The 25439-nt window shown below is 39.9% G+C and overlaps 1 protein-coding gene and 1 pseudogene across 1 annotated transcript; both read left to right on the forward strand.

The window, feature by feature from the left end:
• Nucleotides 1-697: 697 nt before the first annotated feature.
• LOC139461929 (BTB/POZ domain-containing protein 6-like) lies at nucleotides 698-2498 on the forward strand (annotated as a pseudogene).
• A 4174-nt stretch (nucleotides 2499-6672) lies between these two features.
• LOC139461930 (BTB/POZ domain-containing protein 6-like) lies at nucleotides 6673-13803 on the forward strand. The gene is made up of 3 exons (XM_071243416.1): nucleotides 6673-6726; nucleotides 11818-12106; nucleotides 12762-13803. The coding sequence occupies exons 2-3, from the start codon at nucleotides 11823-11825 to the stop codon at nucleotides 13801-13803; spliced, it is 1326 nt and encodes a 441-aa protein (XP_071099517.1). The 5' UTR covers nucleotides 6673-6726; nucleotides 11818-11822.
• The last annotated feature ends 11636 nt before the right edge of the window (nucleotides 13804-25439 follow it).

Here is a 25439-nt window from a genome sequence, read left to right on the forward strand (position 1 = left end):
TATACAGCATGATTGAACACCTTTAACTGTCTTGGGTATATTTTTGAGGCAAGACATGTGTAAAATCAAAAATTATTTCTGAAGGATTCTTTGACGAAGAACTTGAAATCATACGCGCATTCGGACTGGTTTGTATTTTCGCACATAATATTCATCGATAGGGGGACGAGTCTTCTTGCAGGTTACACGGGTGGCCCAGTCGTCTAAGGCGCCGCTATTCGCTGTGCAGTGTTGCGTCCCTTGGGCACGCCAGAAACCTATGATAATGGGTTTGAATCGCGGTTCGCCCCGATTATGTTTCTAGGTTTGTCAGCACCATACCAGTGCTCGTGGGTTTCACCAAAGTGGTAAAGGTCTGAGACCTGCATCACTTCGGGCTTTCCTCCCACATTAAGTGACATGCCGTGATATAACTGGAATAATGTTAAAAGCGGCGTTAACCCCAACTCACTCACTTACTCACTCTTGCAGGTTACGGAAAGGAGCGAGTAGTGATGAATGCAGTGAGCTTTGAAGCGTCTATCTTCATTACGCCATGAAGCGCATGGTAGCGTATTATTAAAGAACTCGAAAAGATTTGACGCTCAAAAACATGTTACGTGGGGATACATGCATGAGCTTTCGTTGGGTAACTGTACCTGGATCCGAAAACTATTTGTTCAATGTCTTTCATATGTCATGCACACTTTCAGATAAAATGGCGGCTGTGAACGTACAACAAGCTGAAAGTACGTCAGGGTTTGTTGACAACTGGCAAGCGGGGAAGACCCTCGCTCAATGTAATTTACGCATGTTCGACGCGGAAGAGCTTTGTGACGTCACATTTAATGTGGGGAGTTTAGGTCACGTGATCAAGGCCCATCGCTACGTGCTCATCAGCAGAAGTTGTGTGTTCCACGCCATGTTTACCGGTCCCCTGGCGGAGACGTCGGAAGTCAGTGTTCCGGAAATAGAGCACAAGGATTTCAGACAGTTTCTCTTGTAAGTATTAATCATTACAGTATTACAGAACAGAACATTATTTAGAAAACTATAATAGTAACGCCGTACTCACAAACAAACAGTTTTTATAGTTTTGTGATAATGATGACCATCATTATCCAGAGGGAACTTCATAAAACTTCAACACAAGAGAATGACCAAAATGTCTCCTAAACAGATTCTATACTCACGGATTTAACCAAAGTGAAAACTGTCAAATACACTGATCACTTAATTAGGCATGTCAGACCTCGTTCTAAAATTAGACACGTAATGATTGTTGAAAACCTCTTCCAAGCAGCATTAAATTCACATACAACTCCAACGACAACATATGTCAACCATGAAATAAAAAATTCGGGCATGTAATTGTTACTGATCTTAAATACATTTAATGTTGAGCGGTAGTATTATCTTTTTTTCAAATACTCCATCATTTGGAAGCAAAATTATTTGTAGTCCTCTCCTTCTTCAGATACCTTTACACAGACAACACAACTGTTGATGCTGACAACGTAACAGCTCTACTGTACGCCTCCAGAAAATATGCCATCACCGCCTTAGAATCCCAATGTCTGGAGTTCCTGGAGAAACACCTCAACGTTGACAACGCCTGTGTGATTCTAGATGCTGCTCATCGTTTTGATCAAAGTCAGTTGTTTCAGAAGGCCTTCACCTTGATTAAAGATACAGGTGAGAGGTCACTACAGTCATCTGGTTTCCTGACACTGAGACAAGGGTTGTTGCAGAAGATTGTGTAGTCAGATGATTTGTCAGCAGAGGAGCACGTCATCTTTAACGCCGTTAACTGCTGGGCAGAGGCAGAGTGCAGACGTCAGGGAAGGGAGGTAACTCCTGAGATCAAGCGAACAGTTCTTGGCGAGACTTTACTGAAAGTTAGATTTCCTCTTTTGAAGCTAACGTTCCTGGCTAGGGACGTTAAAGCTAGCGGTCTTTTGTCTGAACAGGAGCGTCTCACGATCTTTGAATATATTGGATGCCCTGACAATGATGTGAAACCCTTCAACACTAAGCAAAGACAACAAAGAACCCCGCATTCAATAACAAGGTTTTCATCACAGAGTAATAGAGGCTGGACTGTTGGGAGTATGTCTCTTGATGCCATTTCCCTCCAAAGTGACCGAAACCTGATGCTCTGTGGATACAGCCTGTATGGGCCTGTCCGTGAGACTACACCCTCTACATACTCTGTCACCACCTACTTTGGGAACGAGGAAGATGTTCTCACATGCATGATTCAAGATAGAACTGAGTACAAAGTCAACAGTAAAGTGTTTGATGTGGTGTTTGAGAAGCCTGTTGCTATGACAGCGGGAGTATGGTATACTCTGGCAGTGCTGATACAAGGCAGTGATACGTGGAGAGGACACAATGGAAAGAGAGAGATTTTTTGTGCTGACGGTGTTCGTTTTACCTTCAGGAACTCACAACACGGCACGAATAGCACTAACATCGACCAAGGGCAGATTCCATCTCTCCTCTTCCGTGTTGCATGAACATTAACATCCAGAGGACAATTCCTTATATATATATTCTTTTACAAGTGTCATCAAAATAATCGTAATTTTGGTTCGCATTTTCGTTAACCCACTTACAACCTATTTCAAATTACATATTGGTCATGCAGAGGCTTACACCTCCCTTACACCACGTCCAAAACCTGAATCTGACTGCAGTATTTGCGTTGCAATCTGATGACGTTTTGTCAGTAAATAGTAATTCTGGTTACTGAGTGAATAACAATATAATGACGGTAATGAAATAATGTCACTTCAGAAGCTGCACACTTTTCAACTTCAAAAATAACAATGTTTCACATCAGTTGTTTCTGCAGAAAAGTGAAAAGATTAGAAATCATCTTCCAAGTTAAGTGCTTTTCCACATGTGATCGTATAGGCCAAGCTGCCGTCACTGTTTAGTTATAGTCGGGAGATATGACGGAACTTATCTGTGCAAAAACATTGAGAAGAAACATTAAGAATTAAGTGGAACCGTATACGTCCATTACATGTAATTTATATCCTATTTATATCAGTGATTAAAGTCATAGCACTTTGTACATAGGTCATGGTTAGATGGTGAGCGTTCCATCAAATATGCTTAAATGCATATAGGCCGAAGCAACACTTTTAAAAATAAATCAATAATATACATGTAATGAGCAGTAGTCTCCACAAAAATTCCCTCTCACACCCTGTGCATAACAGATGTTATTATATCTGAATAAAAGTGACATACTGCAAAAGCAGAGTCGATTTACGATTCCGACTCTTTCATGAGCATGCGGTAATGAATCACTATCAAACAGTGTTGATACCAGGTGTTCGCGAAAAGGTGAGCGTATGTCGGTGCCACCCACATGCAAAGACAAGTCAATTGTTCACCTACAGAACATGGGACAATATGGTACATGTCAAAATAGGGAATTGCATCGGACATCATTATTGTAACTCATGCGTCAAATTTGGAAATGTCTTCCACGTGTCTACTTTATAACATTTTGAAAGCCTTGAATGTTGTCACTCTGATCAAACAACATTTCTGGACACAAAGGGCTGAGGCTGCAGGATATTGCTCGACATAAAGGGAAAGTTGACTATTGGAAAGTAGAAGTCAACCCTCTTCTCATACAGTCTTGTGGAGAGTGTTTTGTCACTCTGAGTCTTTAAGCATAGATCTAAATATGAAACGGATGAGGTGGTCTCACTGGTCTCCTTTATTTCTAGTTCAGGTGGGTAAATCAGTGGAAGGGAATTGGTTATTGAACGATATCAGGTCATAGACATACCTGAAGCTCAAGTTAAACTTCTTGGCATCACCTTACCTTTTGCCATTTCGAGCAGAAAGTCCGATTCATATTCATAAAGATGCCGATCAGCAAGAGTGAGTGAGTGAGTGAGATTGGTTTTACGCCGCTTTTAGCAATATTCCAGCAATATCACGGCGGGGGACACCAGAAAAGGGCTTCACACATTGTACCCATGTCGGGATTCGAAACCGGGTCTTCGGCGTGACGAGCGAACGCTTTAAACACTAGGCTACCCGACCGCCCCCGATCAGCAAGAAGGGAAACACAATTTGTATGGGTATGACTACTTTTTGCCGAAATGTCTTACCCCCAAATTTTTTATCAAATGAGGAAGTCTTTTTTCAGTAAACTCCAGCTGGCATTCGCTTTCATCTTTGACAAATTGACCTGAACCTCTGAAGATACATATATAACTGTATCTGTGGTCACGAATGATTTGTAACAGAAGAGTGCTCGTGGGTTTCACCGAAGTGGTAAACGTCTGAGACCTGCATCACTTCAGGCTTTCCTCCCACATTAAGCTGACACGCCGTGATATAACTGGAATAATGTTAAAAGCGGCGTTAAACCGAACTCACCCACTCACTCACTGTAACAGAAGACCCAGGGATCAAGGAATGAAGTTTTTTCTTAAGTTATAAGTGGATAGTGGAGTACAGAACGAATACCAGTATTATCACGTCACTATAATTTAATTCAAGCAAAGAAGTAGAGTGGATGTCATACGATCTGGTTTTGGATCGGAAAGTCAAATTTAGAAGAAAAAACACAGTAGAACCGTGACTAACGTCACGCGACCGCGACATCGAATGGTTAGAATCACTGAACAAGATTTTGTTGTTGTTGTTTTCAGCATTCAGCAATACTCCAGCTGTCTGAAAGATAATGTCCTCATCTAGCCTTATACACGTAATGAATAGTAGTGTCATCATCTGGCCTTATACACACTTGTTTGTTTGTTTATTTGTTTGTTGTTTAACGCCGCTCTCGGCAATATCTCAGATATATGACGCCGGTCTGTAAATAATCGAGTCTGGACCACACAATTAGGATACGATGACATGCATCAACCAAGTCAGCGAGCCTGACCACCCGTTCCCGTTATTCGCCTCTTACAACAAGCATGGGTTGCTGAAGACCTGTTCTAGCCCCGATCTTCACGGATCCCTATACACGTAATGAAAAGCAGGGTCCTCATCTCGCCTTATGGCAGTCTCTACAAAACATTCTACATCATACTTGAAATCACTAACTAACCACACAAAATCAATGAAAGTTAAACAAATTATAATGAAAGACGCAGGATCAGGTTTACTATCATAAATGGTAATACAATGGCTCACGGATTTGACTCGATTTACCCTCTGATATACACGACTTTCAGTACATACATGTATGCTTATGTTTCCCAACAGTTAACGAGGTGACACTGACTTCCAGCCCATGTGGGGGCACGGGTGGCCCAGTCGTCTAAGGCGCCGCGATTCGCTGTGCAGAGTTGCGTCCCTTGGGCACGCCAGAAACCTATGATTGTGGGTTCGAATCCCGGTTCGCCCCGATTATGTTTCTAGGTTTGTCAGCACCATACCCGTGCTCGTGGGTTTCACCGAAGTGGTAAACGTCTGTGACCGGCTTCACTTCGGGCTTTCCTCCAACATTAAGCTGACACGCCGTGATATAACTGGAATACTGTTAAAAGCGGCGTTAAACCCAACTCACTCACCCACTCACTCCAGCCCATGTAGTTGAACACACGGAATCACAAAATTGACTTCCTGGCTTCTATTCTCTGTAAGTGGATCATCAATTAATCTCATTCAAATCAGACCTTAATTCTCGCTACCGCTGAACAAAGATCTGAAGACATCCCATAAGGGGTCGCGTCAGAACGACCTTTCATCCAACTAATCAGAGCGTCGATTACCAGATTATGAAAGTGACAGTCGGAATGTGATTTCTACCTCGAAATGCATAACACAGGGTATTCCGAACGATACTTACGGGTTTAACGACTGAATCCACACAATCTAGATCATCTTTAGCTATTAGCCATTCCAGAATGTTCTTTTGTTCAGGTTTCAAATTTGTAATCGAGAATTTGTCAACATATGTTTCGAAGCGTAGTCGCCAATTTGAAATTGGTGCCGTAAAGCACAAGAAAGCTCCCTTCTGATTGGTCAATCCATTGGTCGGTCAAAGTTCGCGCAAGGTCGGTCTGACCTGACCCTAATGGGATGTCCTCAGATCTTTGTTTAGCGGTAGGGACAACTAAGATCTGATTTTAATGAGATAGGTGGATCATGGCAACAGCTGGTGGCTATAACCAGTGCTCACAATCATATGCAAATTTCAGCATAAGGCATTTGGTACATCATCCTTCCCTACGAAGACTGTCAAATGCACATATTCAGATAACACTCATTCAATCAGTGCGGGGTGGATTTTAATTAGATTTGTGGATCATGGCAACAGCTGGTGGCTATAACCAGTGCTCACAATCATATACATATTATACATAAGGTATTTGGTAAATCATCCTTCCCTACGAAAACTGTCAAAAGCACATATTCAGATAACACTCATACAATCAGTGCGGGGTGGACAACCTTTGTTCCATAATGGTTTTGTTGTTAAGGTACATGTAGTTGCGACAAAATTAACCTCGCTCCATGTTTGATTTTATTCTCCCGCTGAGGCCACATTCAGCAAGTACTGAACGATGGGAAATGACCACAGAGACAAGATACATTTTCCCAAATTAGACACATTAGTCATATTGTCACTCAATAAACTTACACTCACAATTCACCTGTACACCTGAACCGAAAGTAGATCACGTTACCCACACACGGAAGCGTACATTGTCAGCGGTAACACAGTAAACAGTTCGGTTCGTGTCTGTTTTCCAGATATTGGTAAGTAAACGAGCACGTGGGTAGGAAGTAGAGGATCAATTATATCATCATGGTACTGGGTTTAGCGGTGTTAGATATTGTTGATTTAAGGTACAATATTCAAAGACGGCTCGTGTGTTCAGTCTATCGGCTTATGTGATGTCCTGCTGTCGTTGTCACTGTTATCGTATAGTCACACAATTACTGTGCACCGCACGCCGATTTGAGACATTCCTAACATTTCATTCCTTACTCACAATTGTTATAACACTTATTTAGGTCAAAGTGATTGGATATAAATGCAGTAAACAACCTATTTAAAGTTGCATCGATCTTGACAATTGTGCATGCTGGAGTTACCTCCCTTCCACCCTGTCTCACGCCCAAACTCACCTGCGGTATTAGGGATAGGGTATGTTTCGTCAGTGTTTTGTAATTTTGAATTAAAATGGATAACAAAATAATGATGTTAATGAAATAATTTCACTTGGGCAGCTGTTCACTTTCCAACTTAAACAATGAAATGTTTCACATGATGTGTTTCTTCAGAAGTGTGAGATTAGAAATCACTTATGCCAAGTTAAGTGATTCAGCATATGTGATTGATGTCGGCCAACCTGGCGTCGTCCCGTGAAGATCCGGGTTAGAATATATCCACAGCAACCCATGCTTGCCGTAAAAGGCGACTATGCTTGTCGTAAATGGCGACTAACGGGGTCGGGTGGTCAGGCTCGCTGACTTGGTTGATGCAGGTCATCGATCCCAATTGCGTGGATCGATGCTCATGATATCAATCACTAGATTGTCTGGTCCAGACTCGATTATTTACAGACCGACGTCATATATCTGGAATATTGCTGAGTACGGCGTAATATGAGATTTAATGTAATGATTAAAAATCAATGTATAACTGAAGAATACCTTTTGACACCTCTTTTTTTAAAAAAAAGAATATATTTTTCTCGAAAAAGATGTTCACCGCCTAATCTTAACATTGAACAGGGAACATACACACGAATGTTAAAAGAACACAGAGTTTGTAAAATATCCAATAAGCAGGAAGTACGAGTTGAGTATGATCTTTTCGTTGTGTTTCCAGTATATGATCATTTGCGTATTGAATAATTATCTCCTTATATGTACCAACTACCAAATATTGTCAAGTTTATTTGCTTCCAAAATGGCAACATGTAAAATGTGACATCATATGTATTTCATGCAATGAGTTATAGAAAATGCATATCAAAGGATTAGTTGATCATATGTATATTACACTACCTATGCAATCTGTACTATGGGCATGTAGCCTTTCGGCATATGTGTAAATAATGGTTGATTGATTGAAGAATTGCAGTCATATTTGAGAAACGAACATTTTGGAGTCACCACTTCAATGCATTTTACTTCAAAGGAAGGGGTTAGCTTACTCAGTGATTTACTCCTAATGTGAAGGACATACTTGCCTGTCTTTGAAAAATAATTACCGTTCCTCCAAATCACTTATACATCCAGAATGGCCTCTGATGGAACTATATAGACATGTATGTGCTTTCTTCGGGTAACTGTACCTGAATCTGAAACCTTTTTGATCAGACTGATACGCCAATGCCTTTCATATATCATGCCAACTTTCAGATAAAACAATGGCGACTACTAACGTACATCAAGTTGCAAGAGCTAATTGATCCAATAACAGTCTCGTTGGGGTAGGCTAGTTGTTAAAAATCAAGATATCCAAGAGCTAATTGATCCAATAGCACTCTCGGTGGGGTAGGCTAGTTGTTCAAAATCATGATATCCAAGAGCTAATTGATCCAATAGCACTCTCGGTGGGGTAGGCTAGTTGTTCAAAATCATGATATCCAAGAGCTAATTGATCCAATAACACTCTCGGTGGGGTAGGCTAGTTGTTAAAAATCAAGATATCCAACTGCTAATTGATCCAATAACACTCTCGGTGACTCTGTAATCAGTTCGGTTTGTGTCTGTCTTCCAGATATTGGTGAGTAAACGAACATGTAGGTAGAAAGTAGAGCAGCCTTTGTACCAACACAGTACTTGGTTCAGCCTTGTGTCATAAATACCATTGTTGATTTGAGAAACATGACTCATAAACCGGTCAGGCGTGAAGTCTGATCTATTACAGGCTCATGTGATGTCCTGATGTTATTGTCTCAGTTATATTTATACAATTAGTGTGCCGGACACACCTATTTGAGACCACCCTTCAATTCCCTTCCGTACCCAGGAATGTATGAAACTTATTTGCGTCAAATTGGTTTGATAGGAATACAGTAAACAACATGTTTGAAGTGCCTCGGTCTAGAATATGGAAATTGCTGGAGTTACCTCCCTTACACCACCAACAAGCCTGCTGTATTGGAAGGTGCGTTCGATTATGAAAATTTGCTAACCAAAGCACCCCAAGGATTCAGTCGGTAAGGGCGACCTTGGTCAAACGTATTATGACGTAAATGAGTTGACATGAGCCAACATTGGTCAATCAAGGTCAACTTGGGTTATACCTTGGTTCACCCCTGTCGGCCTGGGTTTTGAAAGGAACGCACCGTTTAGTCCTGATGGCGTCTTGTCAGTGTTTGGGGCACGGCACTCTCCAAGTGATGTCATCCGTAAAGAGTTTGGTTTGGTTGATTTGTTGTTTAACGCTGTACTCAGCAATATTCCAGCTATATAACGGGGGTTTGTAAATAATCGATTCTGGACCAGATAATCCAGTGATTGACATCATGAGCATCGATCAACGCAATTGGGATCGATGACATGCATCAACCAAGACAGCGAGCCTGACCACCCGATCCCGGTAGTCGCCTTTTACGACAAGCATAGTCGCCTTTTACGGCAAACATGGGTTTTGCTGAAGACCTATTCCGGATCTTCACGGATCCATCTATAAAGCAAATTGGTTTGATTTAATGATTCAATCATGAATACAGAGATTTTAATTAATATAATTAACTAGATATTGATTGTATATATGTCAGTGATTGTATATATATCAGATTTGTTGATATAAAAAATTCAAAAATAAAGAGGGCCTGATGGCGTCTTGTCAGTGCCTGGGGCACGGTACTCTGGTCTCCAAGTGACGTTATCGTCAAAGAAATGTAGTTTAATTTAATGATTAAATCATGAATATAGAGATTTTAATTAATATAATTAACTAGGTATTGATTGTATATATGTCAGTGCAAAAATAACTTTCGATTGTTGATATGAATACTTTAGAATTAATAATGCAACTTTGATGATGATTTTGCACCTCGTTTGGTGTTTTATGCGTTATTTTGAACCTTTGCATGCATTCAATAGACAAAGATACGATGACAGCTTTGCCATGAAATGAAGCACTTGTTAAGTTCTCAGAAGCTGTGTGTTTTAGCACAGGGTTTAGGGTTTCTCCGTCTCCTGGCAGCCATTATTACATCTAAGGTTGTATTTTATACGTTCTGAGTCGGATATCCTTGATGGACAGGTTGACTCCAATTTTCATTACGAACACACCTGGTACATTCTAATTGTGTATTATAAATGGATAACAATATAATAATGTTAATGATATTATGAAAAAGGTCCAGTTTAACAGCTTCTCACTTCCCAGCGAATTGTTTCACATCAAGTGTTTGTGCAGAAGTGTGAAAAGATTAGAAGAAGAAGAATATTTATTCATCTTGTCACACGATGTAAACACAAATACTACTACATATCACATCTACATGTATTAATGTACGTTGTCTCGTCAACATGGCCTTTGTTTATTGTCATTATACAAGTATGTAAGTGCTAAAGAGACATGATAATAAAACATTTTATAGTTAGGGGGAAATTCAGTTTGCGGGTGAATTGTCTACGGCTATAGATTATAGTAACATCAGGGGCGAGGCCAAACATGAGCAGGTCAGTCTAAATTATAAAGATAGTCTGGTCAGTATAAGACATGCTAGAACATATCGGACCAAGTAGAGAGGCATGCACCTACAAAGAAAATCTTTCGTAAGTGTAGAATACCCATGTAGGTAGGAGATTTACTTCATACTCATAACCACTAGGCTACCCGACCTCCCCAGTAAGTTTGGAGGTATGTGTTCATTACTTATTGAATAGGACGGTCGGATAGCCTAGTGGTCAACGCGTTCGCTCGTCACGCCGAAAACCCAGCTAGATTCCCGACAAGGGTACAATGTGTGAAGCCTATTTCTGGTGTCCTCCGCCGTGATATTGCTGGAATATTCCTAAAAGCGGCGTAAAACAATACACACTCACTCACTCACTCACTTCTTAGCGCAAACGGGCGTACCTAAAACAATTGTCAACTCGTTGTTTAATGGTTCACATATATTTCCCCATAGATTTTATAGATTTCAAATGCAATTTAAAGCACATCAGGACATGCGAAATTATACAGTATGATTGAACACCTTTAACTGTCTTGGGTATATTTTAGAGGCTAGACACATGTAAAATCAAGAATTATTGCTGAGGGATTCTTTGACGAAGAACTTGAAATCATACGCGCATTCTGATTGGTTTATCGTATTTTCGCACATAACATTCATCGATAGGGGGACGAGTCTTCTTGCAGGTTACACGGGTGGCCCAGTCGTCTAAGGCGCCGCGATTCGCTGTGCAGAGTTGCGTCCCTTGGGCACGCCAGAAACCTATGATTGTGGGTTCGAATCCCGGTTCGCCCCGATTATGTTTCTAGGTTTGTCAGCACCATACCCTTGCTCGTGGGTTTCACCGAAGTGGTAATCATGTGAGACCTGCATTACTTCGGGCTTTCCTCCCACATGAAGCTGACACGCCGTGATATAACTGGAATACTGTTAAAAGCGGCGTTAAACCCAACTCACTCACTCATTCACTCTTGCAGGTTACGGAAAGGAGCGAGTGGTGACGAATGCAGTGAACTTTGAAGCGTCCATCTTGATTACGTCATAAAGCGCATGGTAGCGTATTGTTAAAGAACTCGAAAAGATTTGAGGCTCAAAAACATTTTACGTGGGGATACATGCATGAGCTTTCGTTGGGTAACTGTACCTGGATCTGAAACCTATTTGTTCAATGTCTTTCATATGTCATGCACACTTTCAGATAAAATGGCGGCTGTGAACGTACAACAAGCTGAAAGAAAGTCAGGGTTTGTTGACAACTGGCAAGCGGGGAAGACCCTCGCTCAATGTAATTTACGCATGTTCGATGCGGAAGAGCTTTGTGACGTCACATTTCGAGTTGGAAGTACAGGTCACGTGATCAAGGCCCATCGCTACGTGCTCATCAGCAGAAGTTGTGTGTTCCACGCCATGTTTACCGGCCTCCTGGCGGAGACGTCGGAAGTCAGTGTTCCGGAAATAGAGCCTAAGGATTTCAGACAGTTTCTCTTGTAAGTATTAATCATTACAGTATTACATAACAGAACATCATTTAGAAAACTACAATAGTAACACTGTACTCAGAAAACAAACAGTTTTTATAGTTCTGTGATAATGATGACCATCATACTCCAGGGGGAATACTGAGTGCAGGCTGTCGGTCCAGCTGATGTAGGCATTGGTCCTTGTTTTCGGCCTTTTACCAGCGCGGCTCTTTTACAGATGGCGTCTGTTGAGAATTTAAAGTCTAAAGCCATCTTATACCAGCGCTGTAGGGCCACATGTTGGGTGTATGTCATGCTCATGTGGGGATATTGAAAATATATAAAACTTCAACACAAGAGAATGACCAAAATGTCTCCTAAACAGATTCCATACTCACGGATTTAACCAAAGTGAAAACTGTCAGATTCGCTGATCAGTTAATCAGGCATGTCAGACCTCGTTCTAAAATGAGAGACGTAATGATTATTTAAAACCTCTTCAAAGCAGCATTGAATTCACATACAACTCCAACGACAACATATGTCAACAATGAAATAAAAAATTCGGGCAAGTAAATGTTAATTGATCTTAAATACAGTTAATGTTGAGCGGTAGTATTATCTTTTTTCAAATACTGCATCATTTGGCAGCAAAATTATTTGTAGTCCTCTCCTTCTTCAGATACCTTTACACAGACAACACAACTGTTGATGCTGACAACGTAACAGCTCTACTGTACGCCTCCAGAAAATATGCCATCACCGCCTTAGAATCACAATGTCTGGAGTTCCTGGAGAAACACCTCAACGTTGACAACGCCTGTGTGGTTCTAGATGCTGCTCATCGTTTTGATCAAATCCAGTTGTTTCAGAAGGCCTTCACCTTGATTAAAGATACAGGTGAGAGGTCACTACAGTCATCTGGTTTCCTGACACTGAGACAAGGGTTGTTGCAGCAGATTGTGGAGTCAGATGATTTGTTAGCCGAGGAGCACGTCATCTTTAACGCCGTTAACCGCTGGGCAGAGGCAGAGTGCAGACGTCAGGGAAGGGAGGTAACCCCTGAGATCAAGCGAACAGTCCTTGGAGAGATTTTACTGAAAGTAAGATTTCCTCTTTTGAAGCAAAGGTTCATGGCTAGGGACGTTAAGGCTAGCGGTCTCTTGACTGAACAGGAGCGTCTCACGATCTTTGAATATATTGGATGCCCTGACAATGATGTGAAACCCTTCAACACTAAGCAGAGAAAACAAAGAACCGCACATTCCATAACTAGGTTTTCAAAACAATACGGATTAGACTGGTCAGTTAATGGTAAAAAGTGCGATTCTATTTCATTCAAAAGCAGCCGAGACCTGATGCTCTGTGGATACAGCCTGTATGGACCTATCCATGAGACTAAACCCGCTACCTACTTTGTCACCACCTACTTTGGGAACGAGGAAGATGTTCTCCAGTGCAAGATTCAAGATAGAACTGAGTACAAAGTCAACAGTAACGTGTTTGATGTGATGTTTAACAAGCCTGTTGCTATGACAGCGGGAGTATGGTATACTCTGGCAGTGCTGATACAAGGCAGTAGTGCGTGGCGAGGTGAAAAAGGAAAGAGAGAGATTTTATGTGCTGACGGTGTTAGTTTTACCTTCAGGGACTCACAACACAGCGAGAATGGCACTAACATCGACCACGGGCAGATTCCATCTCTCCTCTTCCGTGTTGCATGAACATTACCATCCAGTGGACAATTCCTTATATATATTTTTTCTTTTACAAGTGTCATCAAAATAATCGTAATTGTGGTACACATTTTCGTTACATCACTTACAACATATTTCAAATTGCCTCTCTCTAGCATATTGTACATGCAGAGGCTTACACCTCCCTTACACCACGTCGTCCTAAACCTGAATCAGACTGCAGTATTTGCGTTGTGATCTGCTGACGTTTTGTTAGTAAATAGTTATTCTGGATAATGAGTGAATAACAATATAATGACGGTAATGAAATAATGTCACTTGAGAAGCTGCACACATTCCAACTTCAAAAATAACAATGTTTCACATCAATTGTTTCTGACGAAAAGTGATCAGATGAGAAATCGTCTGCCAAGTTAAGTGCTTTTCCACATGTGATCGTATAGGCCAAGCTGGCGTCACTTTTTACTTATAGTCGGGAGATATGACGGAACATATTTGGGCAAAGTACATTGAGAAGAAACATTAAGAATTAAGTGGAACCGTATACGTCCATTATATTCTATTTATATCAGTGATTAAAATCATAGCACTTTGGAAAAGGTCATGGTTAGATGCTGTGCATTCCATCAAATATGATTGAATGCATATAGGCCGAAGTAATACTTTGAAGAAGAAATTAATACTATACATGTAATTATCAGTAGTCTTCACAAAACATTCCCTCTCACACCCTGTGCCATCATAACAGTTGTTATCATATCTGAATAAAAGTGACATACTGTAAAAGCAGGGTTGATTTACGATTCCGACTCTTTCATGAGCATGCCTTTATGAATCACTATCCAATAGTGTAGATACCAGGTGTTCGCTAAAAGGTGAGCGTATGTCGGTGCCACCCACGTGCAAAGACAAGTCAATTGTTCACCTACAGAACTTTGGACAATATGGTACATGTCAAAACAGGGAATTGCATCGGACATCATTCTTGAAACTGATGCGTCAAATTTGGAAATGTACACATGTCTTCCACATGTCTACTGTAAAACGTTTTGAAAGCCTTGAATGTTGTCACTCTGATATTGCTTGACATAAGGGAAAGTTGACTGTTGGAAAGTAGAAGTCAACTCTCGTCTGATACAGTCTTGTGGAGAGTATTGTGTCACTCTGAGTTTTTAAGCATAGATCTAAATATGAAATAGATAAGGTAGTCTCACTGGTCTCCTTTATTTCTAGTTCAGGTGGATAAATCAGTGGAAGGGAATTGGTTATTGAACGATATCAGGTCATCGACATACCTGACGCTCAAGTTAAACTTCTTGGCTAAATTACCTTGTTTGACTTTGCCATTTCGAGCAGAAAGTCCGATTCATATGCATAAAGATGCCGATCAGAAAGAAGGGAAACATAATTGGTTGCCATGGGTATGCCTGCTTTTTGCCCAAATGTCTTACCCCCAAATTTTATATGGTTGTTATCAATGAGGAAGTCCAGCATTTCACATATTGTTTTTTTAGTTAACTTCAGATGGCATGTGCTTTCATCTTTGACAAATTGACCTGAACCTCTGACGATAGATTAACTCTATCTATGGTCACGAATGATTTGTAACAGAAGTCCCAGGGATCAAGGAATGAAGTTTTTTCATATGGAGTCATATAGGATAGTGGAGTACAAAACGAATACTAGTATTAAGGAGTCATCACGTCACTATAATTTAATTCAAGCAAAGAAGTAGAGTGGAGGTCATACACGCTGGTATTGGATCGGAAAGTCAATTTTAGAAAGAAAAAAAACAAGAATAGAACCGTGACATCGACTAACGTCACGCGACCGCGACATCGAATGGTTAGAATCACAAAAACAAGATTTGTTTGTTTGTTGTTTAACGCCGCATTCAGCAATACTCCAGCTGTGTGAAAGGTTTTGTCCTCATCTAGCCTTATACACGTAATGAATAGCAGTGTCGTCATCTGGAGTTATACACGTAATGAATAGTACTGTCTTCTTCTCGCCTTATACACAGTAAGGATAAGAATTTATGGATGAACAACTTCTTTATTACAATTAAGAGCGACGTTTCGGTGTAGGCTCTACCACCGTTATCAAGCAAGTGTGTTAGAACCTACACCGAAACGTCGCTCTTAATTGTAATAAAGAAGTTGTTCATCCAAAAATTCTTATCCTTACTTAGTACTCCAACTTCTAAATGCCTATCAAAAAGAAGTTCGCCTAATACGCGTTTGTTTAACGCCGCTCTCGGCAATATCTCAGATATATGTCGGCGGTCTGTAATAATCGAGTCTGGACATGACAATCGGGTATTGACATCATGAGCATCGATCCACACAATTGGGATACAATGACATGCATCAATCAAGTCAGCGAGCCTGACCACCCGATCCCGTTAGTCGCCTCTAATGACAAGCATGGGTTGCTGAAGACCTATTCTACCCCTGATCGTCACGAATCCCTTATGCACGTAATGAAAAGCAGGATCCTCATCTCGCCTTATCGCAGTCTCTACAAAACATTTCACATCATACTTCAAATCTCTAACTAACCAGCAAGATCAATGAAAGTTAAACAAATCATAATGAAAGACGCAGGATTAGGTTTACAATCATAAACAGTAATACAAGGGCTCGTGGAAGTGACTCGATTTACCCTCTGATATGAACGACTATCAGTACATATGCTTATGTTTTCCAACAGTTAACGAGGTGACACTGACTTCCAGCCCATGTTGTTGAACACACGGAATCACAAAATTGACTCACTGGCTTCTATTCTCTGTAAGTGGATCATCAATCTCATTCAAATCAGACCTTAATTCTCGCTACCGCTGAACAAAGATCTGAAGACATCCCATAACGGGTCGCGTCAGAACGACCTTTCATCCAACTAATCAGAGCGTCGATTACCAGATTATGAAAGCAACAGTCGGAATGTGATTTCTACCTCGAAATGCATAACACGGTGTATTCCGAACGATACTTACGGGTTTAAGGACTGAATCCATACAATCTAGATCATCTATTAGACATTCCAGAATTATCTTTTGTTCAGGTTTCAAATTTGTAATCGAGAATTTGTCAAAATATGTTTCGAAGCGTAATCGCCAATTTGAAATCGGTGCCGTAAAGCAAAAGAAAGCTCCCTTCAGATTGGTCAATCCATTGGTCGGTCAAAGTTGGCGCAAGGTCGTTCAGACATGACCCGTAATGGGATGTCCTCAGATCTTTGTTTAGTGGTAGCGAGAACTAAGATCTGATTTTAGTGAGATTGACGGATCATGGCAACAGCTGGTAAATAATACCAGTGCTCACAATCATATATATATTATACATATTAATAAGGTATTCGGTAAATCTTCCTTCCTACGGAAACTGTCAAATGCCCAGGTACAGATAACACTCATACAATCAGTGCGGGGTGGACAACCGTTGTACCATGATGGTTTCGTTGTCAAAATAGTTGCGACAAAAGGAACCTGGCTCCATGTTTGATTTTATTCACCCGCTGAGGCCACAATTACCAAGTACTGAACTATGGGAAATGAGGACAGAGACACGATACATTTTCCCAAGTTAGACACATTAGTCCTTACTCACAATTGTTATAACACTTATTTACGTCAAATTGATTGGATATAAATGCAGTAAACAACCTACTTAAAGTTTCTTGACAATTGTGCATGCTGGAGTTACCTCCCTTCCACCCTGTCTCACGCCCGAACTCACCTGCGGTATTAGGGATAGGGTATGTTTCGTCAGTGTTTTGTAATTTTGAATTAAAATGGATAACAAAATAATGATGTTAATGAAATAATTTCACTTGGGCAGCTGTTCACTTTCCAACTTAAACAATGAAATGTTTCACATGATGTGTTTCTTCAAAAATGTGAGATTAGAAATCACTTATGCCAAGTTAAGTGATTCAGCATATGTGATTGATGTCGGCCAACCTCGCGTCACTGTTTCCACGAGACTGAAAAAATATGATAAACAAACAGGTGCAATTAAAATCGGTGATAAAAATTATTACAGTTTATATATAGTTCACGCCTGATGGATTGTGTTCCAACAAATAAGCTCAAATATTTATACATGTAGGTCGAAGTAACACTTTCAAAAAAGAAATAAATATTATACTTGTACATGTAATTAATAATAGTGTCCTCATCTCTAAGCCCTTATACCGTAGTCTCTACAAAACAAGTGCTAAGTGTATGGTGAATGTGGTAAAGTTATATTGTTTACATATGCACAGGATTTAGTTCTAAGGCATAGGGTACAATTATTATATACCTTCTTATAGATATCCAAGAAAATGTTATGAAATGATGTCATCATATGATAGTTCTGAATGCCTAAATTGGGTCGCATCTGTTTTTAGAAACCTATCATAGAACGTGGTTCAATGATTAAAGATCAATGTAAAATATAATGTAATGATTAAAAACCAATGTAAAATGTTATGTAATGATTACAAATCAATGTAAAATGTAATGTAATCATTACAAATCAATGTAAAAAAAAAATGTAATGTAATGATTACAGATCAATGTAAAATGTAATGTAACGATTAAAAATCAATGTAAAATGTAATGTAATCATTACAAATCAATGTAAAATGTAATGTAACGATTAAAAATCAATGTAAAATATAATGTAATCATTACAAATCAATGTAAAATGTAATGTAATCATTAAAAATCAATATGTAACCGTTTGACACCTCTTTTGCAAAAGATAGAATATTTTTTTCTCGAAAAAGATGCTCACCGCCTAAGCTTAACTTTGAACAGGGAACATACATACGAATGTTAAAAGACCACAGAGTTTGTAATATATGCAATAAGCAGGAAGAACGAGATGAGTAAGATCCTCTCTTTGTGTGTCCAGTATGTGATCATTTGCGTATTGAATATTGAATATTGTCAAGTTTATTTGCTTCTGAAATGGCAACATGTAAAAATGTGACATCATATGTATTTCATGCAATGAATTATAGAAATGCATATCAAAGGATTAGTTGATAATATGTATATTACACTACCCATGCAATCTGTACTATGGGCATGTAGCCTTTCAGCATATGTGTAAATAAAGGTTGATTGATTGAAGAATTGCAATCATATTTGAGAAACGAACATTTAGGAGTCACTACTTCAATACATTTAACTTTAAAGGAAGGGGTTAGCTTACTAAGTGATTTACTCCTAATGTGAAGGACATACTTGCCTATCTTTGAAAAAAATACCCTTCCTCCAAATCACTTGTGCTTTCTTTGGGTAACTGTACCTGAATCTGAAGCCTATTTGATCAGACTGATACCCCAATGCCTTCCATGTATCATGCCAACTTTCAGATAAAAATGGCGGCTCTTGACGTACATCAGGCTGAAAGTGAGTCAGGGTTTGTTGACAACTGGCAAGCGGGGAAGACCCTTGCCGAATGCAATCTACGCATGGTGGATGCGGAAGAGCTTTGTGACGTCACATTTCGTGTGGGAAGTACGGGTCACGTGATCAAGGCCCATCGCTACGTGCTCATCAGCAAGTTGTGTGTTCCACGCCATGTTTACCGGCCCCCTGGCGGAGACGTCGGAAGTCAGTGTTCCGGAAATAGAGCACAAGGAATTCAGACAGTTTCTCTTGTAAGTATTGATCATAACATTATTACATGTTAACAAAATAATATAAATGGTAACGCTACACCACCAAAGGCTTATTTCCATTTCATTCTGGTTATCGATCCATCTGATGTAATTGTCAGTGCATGAGAATAAATAACCAGTCAAGCTTATCCACCGAAACAGATTTCATTTTGGTGTTTAGGGCAAATAAGATGTAAAAGTTTTGAAATATGAATGGACCACTGAAAATCAGGTGTTCGCGAAAAAGGGTACGCATGTCCTGCCCGACCGGTAGCACCCGTCTCTCACACAATTTGCATGAAAAAAGAAAGTTTTTATCGCCTAATGCCGCGCAGCCGTTTTCAAGCCATGCGACGACAGCCTGTAAACAAACCAGACAATCAAGTGATCGATGAACCAGACAATCCAGTGACACGCTAGTGCATTTAACAAATAAACAAGATGTATTAATTTGAATTACGTTTGCTGTGTACAAGTGCAGAAATTCTGCTGCTTATTAGTTAAAATTAGATTCGATTAAGATCCTTCGTCAGTCAGCACCTAACCCATGCTCTCTGATTTCATCATAGTGACCACCAACTATTAACTGACTTCTGACTTCGAAAAACTCTTCAAAGCAGCATTACATCCAAGCTACATACCTACATACAACTGCAACGATGCAAACTGATCATATCAATAAAGGGCAACAATTAGAGCATGGAAAAATTAACTTGATTGAAGAACATTTTGCTTTGATTAATCTGTTTTCATGTACTGCATCAGTTGGTTGCAAAGTTGCCCGTAGTGCTCTACTCGTTTCTTATTGTCTATGAATACAGTAGTTTCACTAGCTTCAGAGTCAGAGGCTCTTCTGTTATGATAAGGAAAGTTTTGATATAGTCTGATGTCATCTTTCAGATTCCTATACACTGACGACACTGCTATTGATGCTGACAACGTACCAGCTCTATTGTACGTCTCTAGGAAATATGCCATCACCGCCTTAGAATCCATGTGTCTGGAGTTCCTGGAGAAACACCTCAACGTTGACAACGTGTTTGTGATCCTACATGCAGCGCATCATATGGATGAAAGACTGTTGTTTCAAAAGGCTTTGACCTTTATTAAAGAAAGAGGCGAGACTTCACTGCAGTCATCTGGTTTCCTGACACAGAGCCAAGTATTGGTGAATCAGATCGTGGAGTCAGATGATCTGGCAGCCGAGGAGCACGTCATCTTTAACGCCGTCAACAGCTGGGCAGAGGCAGAGTGTGGACGCCAGGGAAGGGAGGTAACACCTGAAACCAAACGAACAATTCTTGGAGAGACTTTACTAAAAGTTAGATTTCCTCTTTTGAAGCAAAGATTCATGGCTACGGACGTTAAACCTGGCGGTCTCTTGACTGAACAGGAGCGTCTCATGATCCTGGAATATACTGGATGTCCTGATAATGACGTGAAACCCTTCAACACCAAGCAAAGACAAGAAAGAACCCCGCATTCCATAACAAGGTTTCCAACAGAATATACAACTGGCCGGGGTGTTAATGGTTTTAAGAAAGATGCCATTTGCTTCCGAAGTAGCCAGAACCTACTGCTCTGTGGATACAGACTGTATGGGCCTTTAAGTAAGTCTACACAATCTACCTACTCTATCACCACCTGCTTTGGGAACGAGGAAGATGTTCTCCAGTGCAGGATTCAAGGTAAAACTGAGTACAAAGTCAACAGTCAAGTGTTTGATGTGGTGTTTGAGAAGCCTGCTGCTATGACAGCGGAAGTGTGGTATACCTTAGCAGTGATGATACAAGGCAGTGATACGTGGCGAGGACAAAATGGACAGAAGGAGTTGCTTTGTGCTGACGGTGTTCGTTTTACCTTCGGGAACTCCAAATACAGCGGAAATGGCACTAAACTGCACAGAGGGCAGATTCCATCTCTTATATATCATATTGCATGAACATGAACATTCCTTTTAGAAATAGATCGGACAGTTCTTCAAATGTGTTGCTTTCACACAAGTGATTCAGTTCAAAGCCATCAGTGTGTCTGTTGTTGTTCTTGTACGTGTAAACCATGTATACATGCAATAACTCGTGTATAGAGTCACAAATGGATTGTTATCGGATATACATCTCGGATCTGGAGAGGTTGTACCCGAGAAGAAATTATTCAAAAAATCTTTAATACCATCTCTGCCATCATAATGATTCCTGTGTCATCACATCTTTCCGAGGCAAGTGTGTCCACTAGCATGTAGCAAAGCCTAGTTTCTACTTTCATAAATTGGAAAGTGGACGCTCTTGCTTTCGGGAAGATGATGTCATCACGGCACCGCAGTCCATGGTCTCAAATATGTGAGTTGAAGTTTAACATCACATTGTGTCTTATACGTGAAGCTACCATGCTCGTGTCTTCTATGCCACCCTTGTTTAATCTCTGCAACCATGATGTCCATCATGTTATCCTGTTTTGCTTGTGAAATCTGTATGAAGTAACATTGATGCATTAGAAAACATATTGCTGGAATTCCTGAAAACGGGTTTAGATACACAAAACTGTTCTCTGGACATGAAGGAAAAACATTTTGGCTTCTTCTTTCAGAGAGACAAAAAGGTCTCTGACAATAATCCCAACTTGAATCCCAGGCTCTCCATTATTAGGACCCTACGTCTGTCAGCACTATACCCGTGCACCAAGTTAACACCTCGACGATCTGCATCATGTTGACTCATCGGCTTACATATATATTTAATTGTCTACCGCTGAATCTAAAACGGTTTAGGTACAAATTTGGTTTGGTTTTTTTAACTAGATTTTTGCATTGTAGTTACTGCTAGTGTGTCAGCTTTTTATGCTTTTTTACATTTGTATAGAACGCATTTCATTAGTATTTATCAATATGTCCTCGCACATTGTTATCAAAACTGCTGCTCGTCCCTATTCTTTGAGAAACGGCTGTAAAATCTGACTTCCCTTGTACTTCCTCACGCTCTTCTACATGATACACACATAAACTCTTTGTATGAACTCAGTTATTTGTTTTTTATTATGGATTCATGCGCATACATTTTTTCAAAATATAAATAAATGCATAATATTATTATAGCTATTACTGTGATCTCGTCCCGCCTAAAGTATCCGAAACTAATTACTTCAACCATTGAGAATAGTTCTAAATTACAGACTTTAAATTGCAGAGCAGCAAGATATGCGAAAAAATCGAATGGGTATTTGTCATTACAATAAATAAATTCATAATCGCAGATAAATCAAATAAGTCATCTAAACATAAAGTTAGGGGATTATTTCACAAACGTTCTGAATATCAAATTTATGCAGCCTCTCGATCTATTAATGGAACATTTCGTCAACAGCAGTATCGAGCCTCAGAACTATTGGTGTGTACTTGTCAGACGAAAAGGTTACATGCGATTTGGTGTTAATAAATCGGAATGACTGGCGGCGTTTAACCTTTAAAACAGAATATTGTTACTTCAAACTATCTTCGTCAATAGAAAGTAGCCCCAGTAGTCTTGTATCAACACATTTAGTTCGACCATATACATATTCTTCACAATTTCCCAACAATGAGTACATACATAATATATTTTTACACTTGTATGTACTTTTTGACAAACTGTGATATTATGAATATTAAAATTTATCGTCACTTGTGAAGTTCACCAAAGTGTCATCAGCTGGAACTTGTCAGATAAACACGGATTCTAGCCAAGTCTGGTCGTCTTTTACATAGAATAAATACACTGATTGAGTGACTTCCCACGGAAAATGAAGGGTTACAAATTCTAAAGACATCCAATCTAAATGGTGTTTACAAGCATTCACTGACAATTTCCTCCAATGAAAGAACCGTTAACTTTGGTACACAATATGGTCATTGGGCAATTGTAACAATCACAAACAAAAATGGGATCCTGTCTGTAAGGTCACATCCAAGTGAGTGTGTGAGTGAGTATGGTTTTACACCGCATTTGGCAATATTCCAGCATATCACGGCGGGGGGAACCAGAAATGAGCTTCACATATGGTACCCACGTCGGGAATCGAACCCAAATATTCAGCGTGACGAGCGGACGCTTTAACTACTAGGCTGACCCCACCGACCCTTCTCAGCCGATGATTGTTCGGATCACAAATCATATCTACAGTCAAACAACATGACAGTCTCTATTCATGTCCAATGTCCTGTTAATATTAATAGTATCCCCCCCCCCCCCCCCCCCCCCCCATCCAACTTCACCTTATTATTTCTTTCAAAAAGAAAACAAAAGTAGAAACTACAAAGTCACACCATTTTCGTCCTTAGACACCCATTTGCCCCTCAACACGATAATATGTTATTTTTGTATTTTGATTTATCATGTTAACAGTTAATTTCGGATCTGCACCCCTAGCGTTCTAAGAAATGCTTATTACAATGAGACATGGTGGGTAGCCTAAACAAATATAGACAAATGTATTTCCCTGACTGTGGTAGTGTATCCCACAAAATTCTTGACAACATTCTCTACCCCAATATTAATAACATATTTAGAGGTGTACATTTTACCATTACGATGGGAATTATTTAAAATGAATTTGATCAATTAAGAAAACTAAAAATTGCACTAAACTTCCGTGGTTTATGATTGTGTACCTCACATGATTAGATGACCCCGCCGTGATATTGCTGGAATATTGCTAAAAGCGGCGTTAAACCATACTCACTCACTGATTAGATGATAAGAAATGAGTGAGTGCTTTTACGCCGCTTTTAGCAATATTCCAGCAATATCAGGGCGGAGGACACCAGAAATGGGCTTCACACATTGTCCCCATGTTGGGAATCGAACCCAGGTCTTCGGCGTGATGAGCGAACGCTTTAACCAGGATTTTCTTAATATTACTTCAAATCACATATACATGTTAATGATACTTTGTAAATTTCGTCGGCATTGATCTCCGGGAACGGGTGGCTTCTTTTTTCGTACTTCAGGAGTTTCTAGCAGTTTCCTTTTTTTCAGTGAATGATGTTGGTATGGTAAATTTTGGTTTGTTGCAAGCAAATATGGTCGTCAGGATGGTTATAATATTGTTATTTTTGTACATAAATCCACCCTTTTGTAAACGTATGAGCAAGTGGGTGTTATTCATAAACAAGTGTCACCTATTCGTTATCTGTCATATGCCGTTCAGACCATACACGCCGGAAGTGGAGAGTTGTCCGGGGAGACAACTCTGTCGTGTTTTCCTTAGGGTTTCTCACAGACACTCTATGATTATTCAGTGATGCAATACGAATTCATGAGAATGTGAATTATGAAGAGACGTGAAGAGACGTGACAGCTGACAATTTTATTTTTTCTCACAATGATGAATAACCACAAGAATGATGTTGACCAAGAATAATTGTCGAAAGATATTGATCGAAATACAAAAAATAGTAATGTCACATTTAGAAAGATTCCTAAAAGGATTTTCAAGAAATGGGAGATATAATTGTCTACGTCAGAACAAAGCGTCACTTCCCTACCACCCTGGATCTACTTCTCTTCCGGGGTCTTTTCATCACTCAAATTAGTTAACGGAAGGGACAAAATACTGTTTTAACTGTTTTTTAATTCTACATACGAGCGATATTGGATCGGCGGATCTGTAAACATCGTAATTACAAAAAATACCCGAGTGTTTTTGTGCCCTTTGAAGACCACCCGCACTTTAACCTTTTCTTCAGTTGCCCTTTTGATCAAGGGATTCATTTTGTCAATACTGGAGAGTAAACCTTTTAGTGGAATAACTAAACCCGACGACTTACATCAGATTAGGTCAGCGTGATAGCCTGTTGATAGGACTAATAGATTTAATGTGCACAGAACGAATCCTAATCGAAGTGTGTCTGTTAAAATCTTGGAGGAAACCCGACATTGCTGGCTAATGGCAGACACCATTTTCTGGTCAGTGTGGCGGCCTTTCTAAATAGACAGTGTGGCCGAATTAAGAGCCAATCTAGTAAATGGAAT

This window comes from Haliotis cracherodii, unplaced genomic scaffold (genome assembly GCF_022045235.1).
Source record: "Haliotis cracherodii isolate W230 unplaced genomic scaffold, xgHalCrac1.p SCAF_15, whole genome shotgun sequence".
Lineage (NCBI taxonomy): Eukaryota > Metazoa > Mollusca > Gastropoda > Lepetellida > Haliotidae > Haliotis > Haliotis cracherodii.